This window comes from Microplitis demolitor, chromosome 3, assembly GCF_026212275.2.
Source record: "Microplitis demolitor isolate Queensland-Clemson2020A chromosome 3, iyMicDemo2.1a, whole genome shotgun sequence".
Lineage (NCBI taxonomy): Eukaryota > Metazoa > Arthropoda > Insecta > Hymenoptera > Braconidae > Microplitis > Microplitis demolitor.
This window is the reverse complement of record NC_068547.1, coordinates 2,320,698-2,333,971: the sequence shown is the minus strand read 5'-3', so window position 1 is coordinate 2,333,971 and position 13,274 is coordinate 2,320,698. Positions and strand designations below refer to the sequence as shown.

At 32.8% G+C, this 13,274-nt stretch overlaps 1 protein-coding gene across 2 annotated transcripts; it reads right to left on the bottom strand.

Moving 5' to 3' along the window:
- Nucleotides 1–2,435: 2,435 nt before the first annotated feature.
- Nucleotides 2,436–13,176, bottom strand: LOC103568839 (uncharacterized). Of its 2 annotated transcripts, none has more exons than XM_008545835.2 (9): nt 13,107–13,176; nt 12,907–12,994; nt 12,614–12,816; nt 11,959–12,527; nt 11,212–11,263; nt 5,713–5,771; nt 4,954–5,291; nt 4,550–4,858; nt 2,436–4,378 (listed from the first exon to the last, which is right to left on the bottom strand). In XM_008545835.2, the coding sequence occupies exons 4-9, from the start codon at nt 12,026–12,028 to the stop codon at nt 4,370–4,372; spliced, it is 837 nt and encodes a 278-aa protein (XP_008544057.1). In that variant the 5' UTR covers nt 12,029–12,527; nt 12,614–12,816; nt 12,907–12,994; nt 13,107–13,176; the 3' UTR covers nt 2,436–4,369. The 2 variants fall into 2 exon arrangements, with proteins under 2 accessions (XP_008544057.1, XP_008544056.1); XM_008545834.2 differs by having other exon boundaries at nt 12,907–13,019; nt 13,107–13,149.
- Between the last annotated feature and the right edge of the window lie 98 nt (nt 13,177–13,274).

Here is a 13,274-nt window from a genome sequence, read left to right as displayed (position 1 = left end):
AGTGGTTTTTAATTTTTAAAAATTAAAATTTTTTACTTTTAATCTGGAATTTTTTTTACATGAAATTTTATTAACAAAAAAAAATTGGTTCCATAAATTAATTTTTAGAGTTTGGATTTAAATAAAATTTAAAAATGCGCGGGAATTTAAATTTAATCGGCCAACATTAAAAAAAAAAATAAATGAATTACATGAAAACTCGCTTTTCAAAAGGTTATAAATATACATAAATATATGTATATATAGAAATGGATGTATAGTATATATATGTGTATGTAAAACGTAGTAAGCACAAGCGTTAAAACGAACACAATCAAATATTACAGAAGCTGAAATCCAGGAGGTAAGAAACAGCATCAGTAAAATAAAAGATCATCGAATCGTACATCGAATCTTAGTTGTTTTATTAACGTGTCAGTTTGCTAAGTACTTGTTTGTCGGAGGTCAAGACTTTTAAAATGACCCGTAAGTATAAATAATGAATTATTTAATAAAGTAATTATTAGTATCATCATAGACTTATTTAAATTTAGATTCAAGTATTTATAATCAACGAAAATGTAATAGGTCTTGTATACAAAAATGTCTCGACTTTCCAATAGCTCGTTTGCTCTAAATTGATTAATTTACTTTTTTATATTTATATATAGATTTTTTCTATTTTTAAATTTGTTATTTAAATCGATATTTTTAATTATTATTCATTTTAAAAATATAATATTTTATTTATGTGTCATGTTTACATTCTGATATTAATTATTTTTTTTGGAAATGTTATTATTGTTATTTTTATTATTTCATAATTTATATTAATATAAATGAGTAGTCATTTGAAATATTAAATTTAAGCTTTGTAATTTAGTAATGGGTACTTACGGATGTATAATTTTCATCAGTAACTATAGAGCGAGATTACAAGATTAAACTTTTTAAATTAAAAGTTTATCGTGACTTTTGCATCAATTATTTTATTACTTAACCTTTGTCATAGATTGTAATGAGTAGAATGTAAATTATAATGTAGTGTTAAGTATTTTGTTTTTATGTTATTTTATTAAATTATTTAAATGATATTTTGTAGGTGGAAACCAACGTGATTTAGCTCGTGCTAAAAATATGAAGAAAGCTGTAAAAAAAGCCGCTTGCGAGCAAGATAGCAATAAAGGTTTAACGCTTGAACAGCGTAAGCAACGGTAATTTATTTATTTACTTAAATATTATTACATCCCATAGATTTGCTATGCCTTACAGTAATTTAAATTTTTGAATGCTAACTATTTTTTAAATTTATCACTTGTCACTGTATTAATTATTCAAAAATCTTGAGATTTATATTCTGTAGTTAAGGGCATACTCAAGAAATACTCCCGCCTCCACTTTTTAAAAATATTCAATGAATTTCAACTGTCATAATTTTATTCATTAATCAAAAAATAATTTAAGCGTTAATTGAAAAAAAGACAGATTTTTGAAAATACAAAATACAGTTGTGATCAATTAGAAGTCAAACGAAATTCAGTAAAGAAATTTTCGCCTACACAGAAAAAAAGTATTTCTTGGTGCAAGAAATTTTTTATATTACGAATTGAAAGCTTAAATTTTCTTCTCTTGTCTTAAGAAAATATTTGATTTCATTTAATAGTGAAAAATTTTTTTTTACGCCAAGAAATTATTTTCTGTATGGAAAATTTAAATGATAACGTTGTCATGAAGATTTTACTAAAATGAAGGGAAATCTATTTTCCAAAATTTTAATTCTTAAATGATGTCAACTGTTGGGCTGTCTAAGAACGTCCTTATTTTTTTTTCCTTTTCTACTTGAATTTTTTAAATTATTTTTTTCATGATTGTAGTGATGCAGATCGAATGAGAGAAAAGCAATTGAAGAAGAGTCAAGAAAAACAAAATAATGAAAAGTAAAAGGCAAAAGATTGATAATTAAAAATTTAAAAATCATTAATTAAATTATAAAATAAGTATAATAATATTAAGTGATATTGTCAATAAATAATCACGGAATCCAGACTACCTCTTTATGTTTTAATTGGTTCGTCTTAATTTGAAAATTATTTTTTTCAATTTAAATATTATTTTATAATCTTCGAGTCCTGTTCATTAACTGTAATTATAATAATAATAATGATGATTGCTAGCATTAAAAAATATTGATTGTGAATTAAAGTTAAATATTTAAATCAACGCTCATGTCTTAAGATAAATAGAAAAATTTGTATTATAAAAGCATTAATAACTTTAATGGTCGGTAATAATGGAGTTGTATCTAGTTTTAAGATAATAAATTTAATTTAATTGTAATAATAAGTTAATTATTTACCTAAAAACTCGATGGATTATTCTAGTAGACATTTTATTTAAAAAAGAAACGAAAATTTAAAAGGTTTTAAATTTTCCCATTTATTTTTATTGCACTTTCCCTATCAAGAGTACATTTTTTTCACATTGTTATCATTATCCATCATATTTTTATTGTAAACTATACGAATTTTATATATTTATTATTTTTACGATTTTATTTTGTTGTAAATTTAAAAAAAAAAACAAAGAGCGCATATGGGAAAGATAAAAAATGCAATTGTACGCATTATATTTCAATAATTATCGATTAATTTTAATTTCAATTAATCACTACACATTATTTAGTTAATCAAAAACTAATTTTTATAACTTTTAATTATCAGCATTTTCACGCGAATAATTAACATCTGAATTATTATCTATTTACAATTACTTGCACTGTTTTATTAAACTGTAGTTAACTGAGTCTATTTAAACAATTAAAACTATCCAGTAATAATTATCATCGTTTTAATTAATATGAAAAATTTTACGAATTTATTTATTTACTTATTTATTGTATCATATTAATTTAGTATCTAAAAAAAGCCGCTGCAACTCGATGTTAATTTATTAATAATATTTAACATTTTCATTCAATGGCAATTTTCTTTTTTTCTTCGTATACATTTTTAATTTTTTTTTTCAGTATCGCATTCTTAACAATAACAATCAACTAAAGATTTAAATATTTCATGAGAAAGCGACACGGGTACAAAATATTAAAATAATTTTTTAAAAATTACATTGATTTATAATTATTACTATTATTGGAAATGGTTATTAATATTTTTCTATTGATATTTTAATTGTATTGCAATGAAGATAAGAACTGACAGTAAATGTCGTAGAATTATAAATTAAAATTTAAATTAAGGCCATTCTTAAACAGTGTCCGCACTTTTTAAATGACTTTCGATTGTTATAAGCATATCAAAATTTAATTAATTAATTGAAAAAAGGACAATGTAGAAGTAATTTTACCGAGAAATAGAATTTTAAAAAAATTACTTAAAGTTGATATTGATTGGGAGTTAAATGAAATTTTGAAAATAAATTTTAGCCTACAAAATTTTAAAAATTGACATGAAAATTTTACTGAAATTTATTTTCAAAATTTCGTTTAACTCTTAATTGATATCAACTGTAAGTAATTTTTTTTTTAAATTAATCTCGGCGAAATTCCTTCTACATTATCCTTCTTACAATTAAAGTTTCAATTTTTTTTTTTTAATTAATTAAATTTTAATATAGCAATAAAATTCTAAAAAGTGGGGGTACTGTCTGAGAGTACCTTAATCTTGTATTTAAAATTTACTATTGCTTGTAATTCACATGTAAATGCGGTTACGGTAAAAATAATAATAATTAATAAAAATAGAAACAAAAACAGACCCTACGATTTAAAGTCGGTGGGCTGATTAAATTAATGATTCTCTATATCTAAGTCTACAGTAACTTACAATAGCACCATTGCTTTATCTGTAACATCAACGGGATTAAAGTAAATATAATAATAATAATAATAATAATAATAATAAAATCACCAGTCATCTCGAGACAACGCCCAAGGAATAATCTATTGGGAATGTATATCAACCTGATAAACTGCGTTACTTATACCGCAATGTTAATAGTAAAAGAAATAAAAATAATAATAATAACAGTAGTTTAAACTATCTGATAAAAATTGATTGACAAGCTGGTACACGATTTGTTTATACCAGCAAAGTATCTAGAGATTGAGAGAACAGATTGAACAAGACTGTGTAATACAGTTTGAGTAATGATGCGACGGATGGTGATGGTGGTGGTGGTGATGAAGATGATGATGATTAGGTGTCGTGGGTGTCTGCATTGGAGATTGAACATAGAGCCAATTTGGTGGACTGGCCGGCCAACCAACAGTTGCGCGTGGCCGCGCTGGTGACAAAGTACCCGATGCAGGAAGAAAGTGGTCCGATGTGACGGAATTATTTGACGGCACTTGGCTCGATGATACTCCACCCTCTACTCACATGACCTTTTAAATCAATCAATTTATCATTTATTGCTTATTGGAAATGATAATAATAATAGCAGACATTTTACCAGAAACACAAATCAATTAATGAATAAGTCAATGGCAATTTAATATTTCATGATCTGGTCTAGGTCTAGGTATGGATATCAGACAATAATAAGTACAAATTACCTGAAGGATTTGACTAGCCTCAAAAGCAGTTCCTGGCAAAAGTATAACCGGGCTACTGACGTGTCCACTTTCGACGCAAATCATATTTGGAAATTCGTCGTCACCAAAGTCAGGAATGTCTCGAGCTTTTTCTTGCCACGGATTCCAAATAACTGTGTCGGGAAAGTTGTACTTTTGAACGCGCATTTTACGACCCGACACTACATTAGTTATTATATGCTCGGGCTGAGTATTTTGATAAATTCTGTCAGTCCACTCGCGGACGGTAACGACGTCTAAGCCTTCTTGGAAGATTTGATTATCCCTCGTCTGTAAATAATCGTCAGTAAATATATATACATAGAGACTATGAGTACTAAATAACAAGAACATAATTGGATTAATTAGTGTAATTAATGATGTACCTTGTCGATGAAAGTACAGCCATGAAGACCAGTTATTTGACACCTTCTAACATCGGGAACCTTGAAGTATGTGTGCAAAAGTAAATTGAAGCTGAAAGTGTGCTCTTTGCTGGGATTGTAAACGCCAATATTAAAATGAAGCTCTTTTTCACGTAAAATCAGCCTGTAAGTTAATCGAAACGGATAATTCCACATGGAACGAGTGAACTCATTGTCCATTATTGAAAATATCGCTTCGACATCACCACTCGGTAGTCTTTCAGGTGATTTTTCAACATTCCAACGCATGATCCTGGCAAACCCATGTCCTGGTCCGAATGACCACGCTCCGAATTGAGCTGTAATTATAATAATATTTTTTTTAAAATAAATTAACGTACACTAAAAAAATTTCTGAGTGAACGCGAATTAAATCTAGAGTAAATAAGGAGCGGACGATTTTTTATTTATTCAACTCAGAGTTGAATTCAAACTCCAGATCAAATTTAAATAAAATCCAGTCCACTCCAAAATCACTCCTGGAAAAACAAACTCCCCCTTTACTCCATCTAAGGAGAGATTTTATTTTAAAACTCCAGAACTCTGAGCGGGAGCGAATTTGGATTTAAAAATCCATACTTACTACAAATTAACTCCCGATTTTTTACATTTTAATTAATTAATCAATTGTTTTGTACTGATAATTTTGTTTTTGGTTTATTTAAAGTAAAGAGATATTGTGATGTTGCGTGTCTCGGTTCGTTTCCTCAATATACTTACGAAAGACAAATGGAATTCCACCTCTAATGGCCTTCTTCCCGTCGAACACCGCTTGCTTACTGTAACACAAGAAAACAAACGTGACTAATGCTTCTCAGTAAATATCCCTGAATCGTATAATCATCGACATCTCATATTATTTTAAAATATTTTTTTCATTACTTGTAATGCTCTGAGCTATATGCTCACTAGTTTAAATACCTCGTGGGTTGGGTACCATGAAGTTTAAAATTTTTTAGTGCCTTCATTTAAAATTATTCCATTTTATTTCTTGCACTCAAGGACTCATTTATTATTACTTGACATTAAATATACACCAGATGCACGACGGCTGCTTTACAATTCTTGGTGACCAACTAATTTACACCACCGAGCGGGAGAATTTCACGGTAGACCGGACGTGTCCGAGAGGGAAATTCGATCCACTCTGACTCGGTTCACTCACCCATGGATTTTCTTTTACAAACTTATGGAAAAACTTTGCTTAATAATTTACATATTACAAACTGCACTCGATTTATCCCTCCCTCCACCAAGTTATGTCCACATCATTACCCCGCATTGATGCAAAAAATCCACCTGGACAACTGTCTATGATAATTCAAAGTTTAAAAAGTTGTTGGCATTTTAATTTAAAAAATTCGGCATAGATTTTTCGTTCCATGAATCGTCTTAACTTAAATCGGATGATTTAGTTGATTTATTGAGAGCGACAGTAAAAACTTGAGCAAGGACATGACCGGATTTGATGGGAGAGATCTAAATCAGAGGAGAAGGAACTTTAGCTAATCCCGACGATCGATCTTCTGTAGTAGGATCAGATCCCGCGGGATGGTACGAGGGAGAGACGAATAGAAAATAAGTGATGGCGGTATCTCTGGTACTCGTGAGTACGAGGACGAGGACGAGGACGATGAAGAAGCACAAGAAGAAGAAGAGGAAGAAGACGAAGAAGAGATCCAACCAGCATCATATATACCAAAGAGTGGAACGGGCAAAAGGTCTGCACGTAGAAGACTAGTGTATAGGGGAGCGATGTAGCGCAAAGCTGCAGGCGGTGGTGATGGTAGAGAACGCGGCTGACGCCCAACAAAAACGATCGCCGCTGTCTGGTGTGCTTTTTGTGGGCATCGCAGTTCCCAACCTCCTCCTCTTCTCCACCTCCTATCCATACTGACTCGGTTCTTCTGCCACTCTGCTTTGCTTCTCTACTCAGCCTCCACACTACTAAACTTGTTTTCTCTATCTATCATCCTCTGTCCTTTATCCTCCATCCTCTGATGCTCACCGTGTACTCTCTGTGTACGCTTTAACTATACGCTTCTCGACAATCGCTTGTAGCCCCACGGTTACGCGTTACTTGCACAACGCCAATATCCCAATTCCGCAGATTCATCGGGATAAATCTACCCTAGTCTCTGTCTTGTCTCTCGTTGTTTCACTCAGAGTGAATGGCGACGATGTTTTTTCAATGGGTGTGGAAAAAAAAGAACAAGAACTTGAAAATTCCCAGAGAAAAAATAAATAATTATTTTATTCTTTCATGTCCTGATTTCACGGCTACTGGCTACCGCAACTCGATCTTTCTCGTCACTATCCGTAGTATATATATATATATATATATATATATATATTTATACGTATAAAAGAAGATATCGACATGATTCTTTTCTTCTCGAAATTAACCAATGAAAATCACACCGGATCTCCGGTTGATTGGCAGCGACCTCGAGATCACTCAACCTTACATATTTCTTTTTACTTTCATTGCTATCAGTTACGGGCACTGAAAGATAAAAAAGTTAATTAATTATCATTACTCAAGCTTGATGAATTTTCTAAAGTTTGTTTCAAAATAACTTATAAATAAAAATAAAACTTAGTCGTGTCTCAAGATAATTTCATAAAATTGAGCGTGAATAATTTTGAACCGAGACCACGTGCTGTAAATGTTGTAGCCAGCCACCCGGTAGGTAGTAGCTACGAGTTGCCTGTTTGAAGCGCGAGTGTAGAGCAAAGCCAGCGGTTTTTGCGATTAGCCGGGCTGGCTGCTGCTCCACCGGGCTTGAATTTTCTCCCTCTACTCACACTCACACTTACACATACATACATATATATACATGTAGATGGATGTATACACACACACTATCATCCCTTTTTCCCTTCACCATCTCCTGTCCCCGCGGACGATCCGCCCTCACGTTGATTCCCTTTGCTTTCCACCCTGCCGCCGAAGTCGCCGCGAAACTTTGTTTAACCAAAGTTAGCAAGAAACAATGCCTCGACGTGTACCCTCTATTTATATATCTTTTGTAGCTCGTCGACAGACTGACTCTTCCAGTTCGTCCACTCTTACACTCTTAATTTGCCATAACAAATTATACTTTACTGGAATAAAAGTTGTTATCAATTTAAAATACAAAACCCCTTAAAATATAAATCCTTTATGAGTTTCATCATCACCGGCAATTGTCATGATGACATAATTTAATGGATCTATGAAAATCCGTGAAAGACTTTAATCAAAGTCATCACATCACTGCTGAGGAATCCGACAGATTCCCAGCCCACTCGCATAAATCCACTTTAGCGACTTTGGTGCTTGAAAGAGAGTGCGACCACAACCGGCAGTTGCAGCTCCAGCATTGGGCACTTGAAATCACCTCATTAGTTGTTATCGCAGCCAACTATTTCTCATACTATTATATCTACCACAATACTACCATCTCCTGCTTGACAATTTCTCATCCAATCTCCATCATATTTATTTATCTGTCTCAATCTCTTTCTCTTGGTTTCATCTCATCTCATTTAATATCTTCTCTCTTTAAATATATTACCACGTACACTGGCATTTCTCACTAGTACTACGGGGTCAACGCATTTATTTTTCTCTCGGCGCACAAAGAGAACATCATCACGTCCGTTTTCTGCCACACAACCACACGACAGCATCTCGAGTCTCGAGATACACTCGAGCTTGATCGTGAGAGATTGACCAAATGAGCGCGATAACACCAGAGCTCTTTTTGCTCCGCCATGAATCATCATATCATTTTTGCTGATAACTTCAAAGACTAAATACTTTAGAAACTTAAATTTACGTCAGTGTCAAGTTACTAAATACTTATATATATATTTATGTATGAGAAACATGTGGTCCAAGCTGGTGGCTAATACCTCCACGTGTATTCCACGTGTTTCTTTATTTTTAAAATTTTTCTCGCCGCTTCTCAGCGAGTTTCCTAATCTGTCAGTTACATTAAATCAATTGATCCAGTATTCGGGCTTCCAAAAGCCGAGATCTCCACAGCATATCGTGTCTCATCACCCGGTATACCACCACACCGTAGTACGTTGTTGGTTATAAGCTCAAGACCGTAGACTAATGATCTCAGTGGCTGAACGCTTTTTGCCGGCATTCTACAACATTCCCTTTCAACTGCAGAACTCACCAGAAGTTCCCCCCTTTTTTATATATATGTGTACTTCTCCTCTCTTGTGTTCGGGCAACGCACCTCTCCAAGGATAATATATATTCCATTCCTTAAAATAAATTACATAAAATAAAATTATAATTACAAATAACAGAGGTATATTGTGCAGTAGGGTCCAGCGTAAAGCAACATACTGTTGAATTTAATGGACAAAGTTGAGCATCAATGAATAAAAGCGGTGTATTAACTCATGTACAACTAAGCTAACAGCAAGGCAAGTTGATTTGTTAATTTAGTTGTGTTTTAGCTGTTGTAACAATTTAAAGTTGTAAATTCATCTGGAAAATGGTATGTGCAAATCGTACGAACCGACGAACGAGCCGAAGAGACGAGTGTAGAAGAACAAGATGATATGAAGGGAGATGGAGCGAGAAGGAGAATAACGACGACAAAAACCAGGGACGACGACGACGACGACGCCAGGCGCTGCTGCTGCTGCATCATTAGTGTTCTGTCTCACTCATTCTATTTCTCTTGCTTTCTTGTTTCCTTGCTCTCTACTTCAGTGCCACCCTCTTGTCCCTCCCTCCTTTCACAGACTCACCAGTGTGTCTGTACACAAACACACATACAACATCCTCTTCTAACTCTGATGGCCTGCTTGCTAGTGAACCAAACCACCAAATTCATCAATTTCATCTTCTTATTCTTATTCTTCCTCTCTATCTCCTACTATTTCTACTCCAACATTTATATTCTATTCTATTCTACTCGTTTTATCCAATACTACGTACATACTAAGCCACGTTAATTCCCGTTGATCACTTGGATTCAGTCGCTCCCTCCAATCAAACGAAAAATTTTCCTACAATGTTAAAACTTTAATACACTTTTATATACTCAAACCTATTTTCCTTTTTACTTTCTTTTATTCTTTTATTTAACCCTCGGAATCCACGATAAAACTTTCGGATTATCCGATCAATCGTCAGTGCATAAGATCTTTCTTCAGAAGCTACAGAAACTCTTTCACCACGATCGTCATCCTCTTCTTTTACTCAGCATTCCCCTTACACATAATACTTTTTCTTTCCTTTCCATTTACTTTTTTACCGTCCAAGATTAATCGACGGTTTTAGCCCGTCTCTTAAGCTCTGAAAAACAAATGGATCACTGGTAATTGTGTCCAAGAGACAACTTTACCGAATAATAAAAGTATTATCTACAAACAATTAATATACACATATGTATATATATTTATAATATGAGTATAATACACATACATATGTAGTGTGTGTATAAACTCGGTCGAAATTTGACTTTTAAAAGAATCAGCGAATAAATTATTTTGTTATTCCCAACAGTCCTCACTCTTCATATATATTTATAAAACTACTGTTGGATTGTGATGGTAATAACAAAAAATTTCTGCATTTCTGATCGTCGCATTGTTTGAAGAGTAGCAGTAGCAGCAGCAGGGGGACCGATGGATACGGATGATGATGCCCCACGTGTGTGTAATATACGCATTAGTTTGGGTATTGGTATACATATACAATATACATATATTTATATATTTATGTACGAGTATAAGTATGGGAATAAAATACCAACGTGTCTACTGTAGGTTTTAGTTGCTGAGATATGTGTAATGTGTGTACAGATGAAAGGCAGCCGTTAGTGAACACACATCACACATCCTTACTACCACTCTCTGATACTGATGTCGAGTTGATGCCGTTTCTCGTTTCTCCCGTTAGTTTTTTATCCTGAGGTAGTCGCTACCCTTCTACACTCGTCCTGGAGTGTGTAAGCTTTTCCTGGATACGTTTCTTTTTCTTTTTTTTTACGCGGGTTCTTTTTCTTCACTCTCTCTCTGTATCCAGCAGGTTGCCGATAAAATTCCTAACTCACTTATTTTATCTAATAAATTATTATTGTATTATGTTACATCACATATTTTTGTTTATAATTTTAACTCAATAGATTATGTTATTTTCGTTCTTTTAAATTTTTTAAAATATAAATTTATGTTTATTTATGAATATATTTAAATACTTACCTAACGAACAGCTGTTCTTGATTGTTAACCCTCCAAGAAACTACTGTAGCTCCTAGGAATAAAAAATTAATCATACATTAGTAAAAAATATTTGAATTAAACATACGCGTCTATTTCCGTTCTCATGTGTAATAATATTGTCATACGATTTATAAATTTGCAATTTTTATTACCGACTATGTTAATTTTAAAAATGATTATTAATTAATGTTTTGCTAAAACGTTCATTATTTACTGATAAAAATATAAACTTGAAGTGATAAGTGTCAGTTTAAAAAAAAAGCGGGATTTTTTAAATTTTTAAATTGCGAAAAAAATACGCTCATAAACCCCCGCGATCTCACAGTGAACTACACGTGGTAGCAAAATCCCGCGCTTAGTTTTATTTTCGCTCCGTCTACACCGCAATTATAAAATAAAAAAACGCACATATGGATTAATGTATGTGTATAAAAAAAATATATAGATATAGATATACATTACAGTTTCAATGACATAATGAACTGGTATAAAAAAGTTAAAAAAAAAGGATGAGAGCGCAAAAGAGTTAGAGGTCGGTGAGACGGACTTTAATGATTTAAAAAAAAAGGGAGAAAAAAGTTAATTAAGTACAACTGGACAGCCTTCACTGACAGCACACACACCCGGAAAAGTACAATATAATAAATGATAAATATATAAGATATATGTTTGATAAAAATTTAATTAAATAAATGTAATAATTGTGAAAACACAAACACAACACACCGTGTAAATTAATAGTGCAGGTGGTATTGTTGCCCCGATCGAGAACGACAACGCTGGTAGCCGCTGCCATGTTATCACAAATAACACCGCCACTCTGCCTGTAATAGTTTGTATTATTAAACCTCACGAGATGTGATCTGGATTACGGTATCTTATGTACCACTAATAGTTTTTGATGTCGAGCTGGTGAGTGTCTTGTACGGTCTACTCGCCGGCACTTCTCAGGACGCGGACGACCTTTGTTCAACGCTCCCGGCTGATCTCCCACCACTCAAATATTTTACATTCATCCCTTCCTGTTAAACTTTCCAGCCAATCTTCAACAGCTACTGGTTTATCAGCGGTCATTTTTCTGTTTAAGCTTATTACTGCTGATAACAGATGGCAGGTGGGTTGATGATCATTTGGCAATAATGAAGTTACCTTTGAGTTTTTGAATTAATTACGTGCCACCAAAAACAAGGAATCCTTTGTCCTTTGGTGATCTTCAATGGGTATTTCTCTTGTTTGAGGAATAGAATTCAAGAAAAGTTCTGAAAAAATGAAATCATCAATGGAACTCTTGCTATCTATAGAAAAGAAAAAAAAATTGAATTTTATAGCAGGTAGCACTGAGCAGATTTTTAAATTTGCGCTTTTTTGATTGATAGTGTACCGATTTCTTGAATGGGGATTGGAAGCCTAGAATCTGGACCACAGAATCCTGATTGACATATTCGCCGTTTTCATGAAGAATAAAATTTCTGCGGTTCCTGAGAGAAACCCCAGGTATGAAATTTCAAAAACGGGCCAGAGAAGTAAATTCCTCAAATTTCATTCCTGTTTTAGGTCCTTAGGTCCTAGGATGGCATTTTGAACCTTTAAGAATTTAATTTAAAAATTTCTGAGTATGAACTTTCTCATATTTACCTTAAAAAATATTTAAAAAAAAATTAAAATTCAAAATACCTCGAATTACTCATACTTGCTTTATTTTCTTAGTTTAAAAATTTTTTTTATTATTCAATTCCCAAGATTGCAGATTATTTACCGCCATCTGTTGAAATTAAAATAAACTGTCTCTAAAAAAATTACTTTTGTCAATATTAAAAAATTTGGTCTCTAATTATACTGGAATATGAGTAATTAGTTTAATTGTTATTCTATACCTGCGTAAATCAAGTCTGTGTCTATCATCAGGCTTGTCATCACCCACCCGCATCATCATCATGAGGATCTGGATAAAAGATACCGTCCCTCTAAAAAAACCATCAGGATCTTCTTAGCGCGCATGCGCGAGCTTGCGCATGCGCGGGTGAATTCAAAGCCCGCGACGG

Coding starts and splice junctions, on each gene's coding strand:
- LOC103568839 (XM_008545835.2), bottom strand. CDS start 12,028: ATGGCAGCGGCTACCAGCGTTGTCGTTCTCGATCGGGGCAACAATACC. Junction 11,264..11,958: donor CTGCACTATTAATTTACACG/GTGTGTTGTGTT, acceptor TTTTATTCCTAG/GAGCTACAGTAGTTTCTTGG. Junction 5,292..5,712: donor TGGAATTCCATTTGTCTTTC/GTAAGTATATTG, acceptor TTATAATTACAG/CTCAATTCGGAGCGTGGTCA.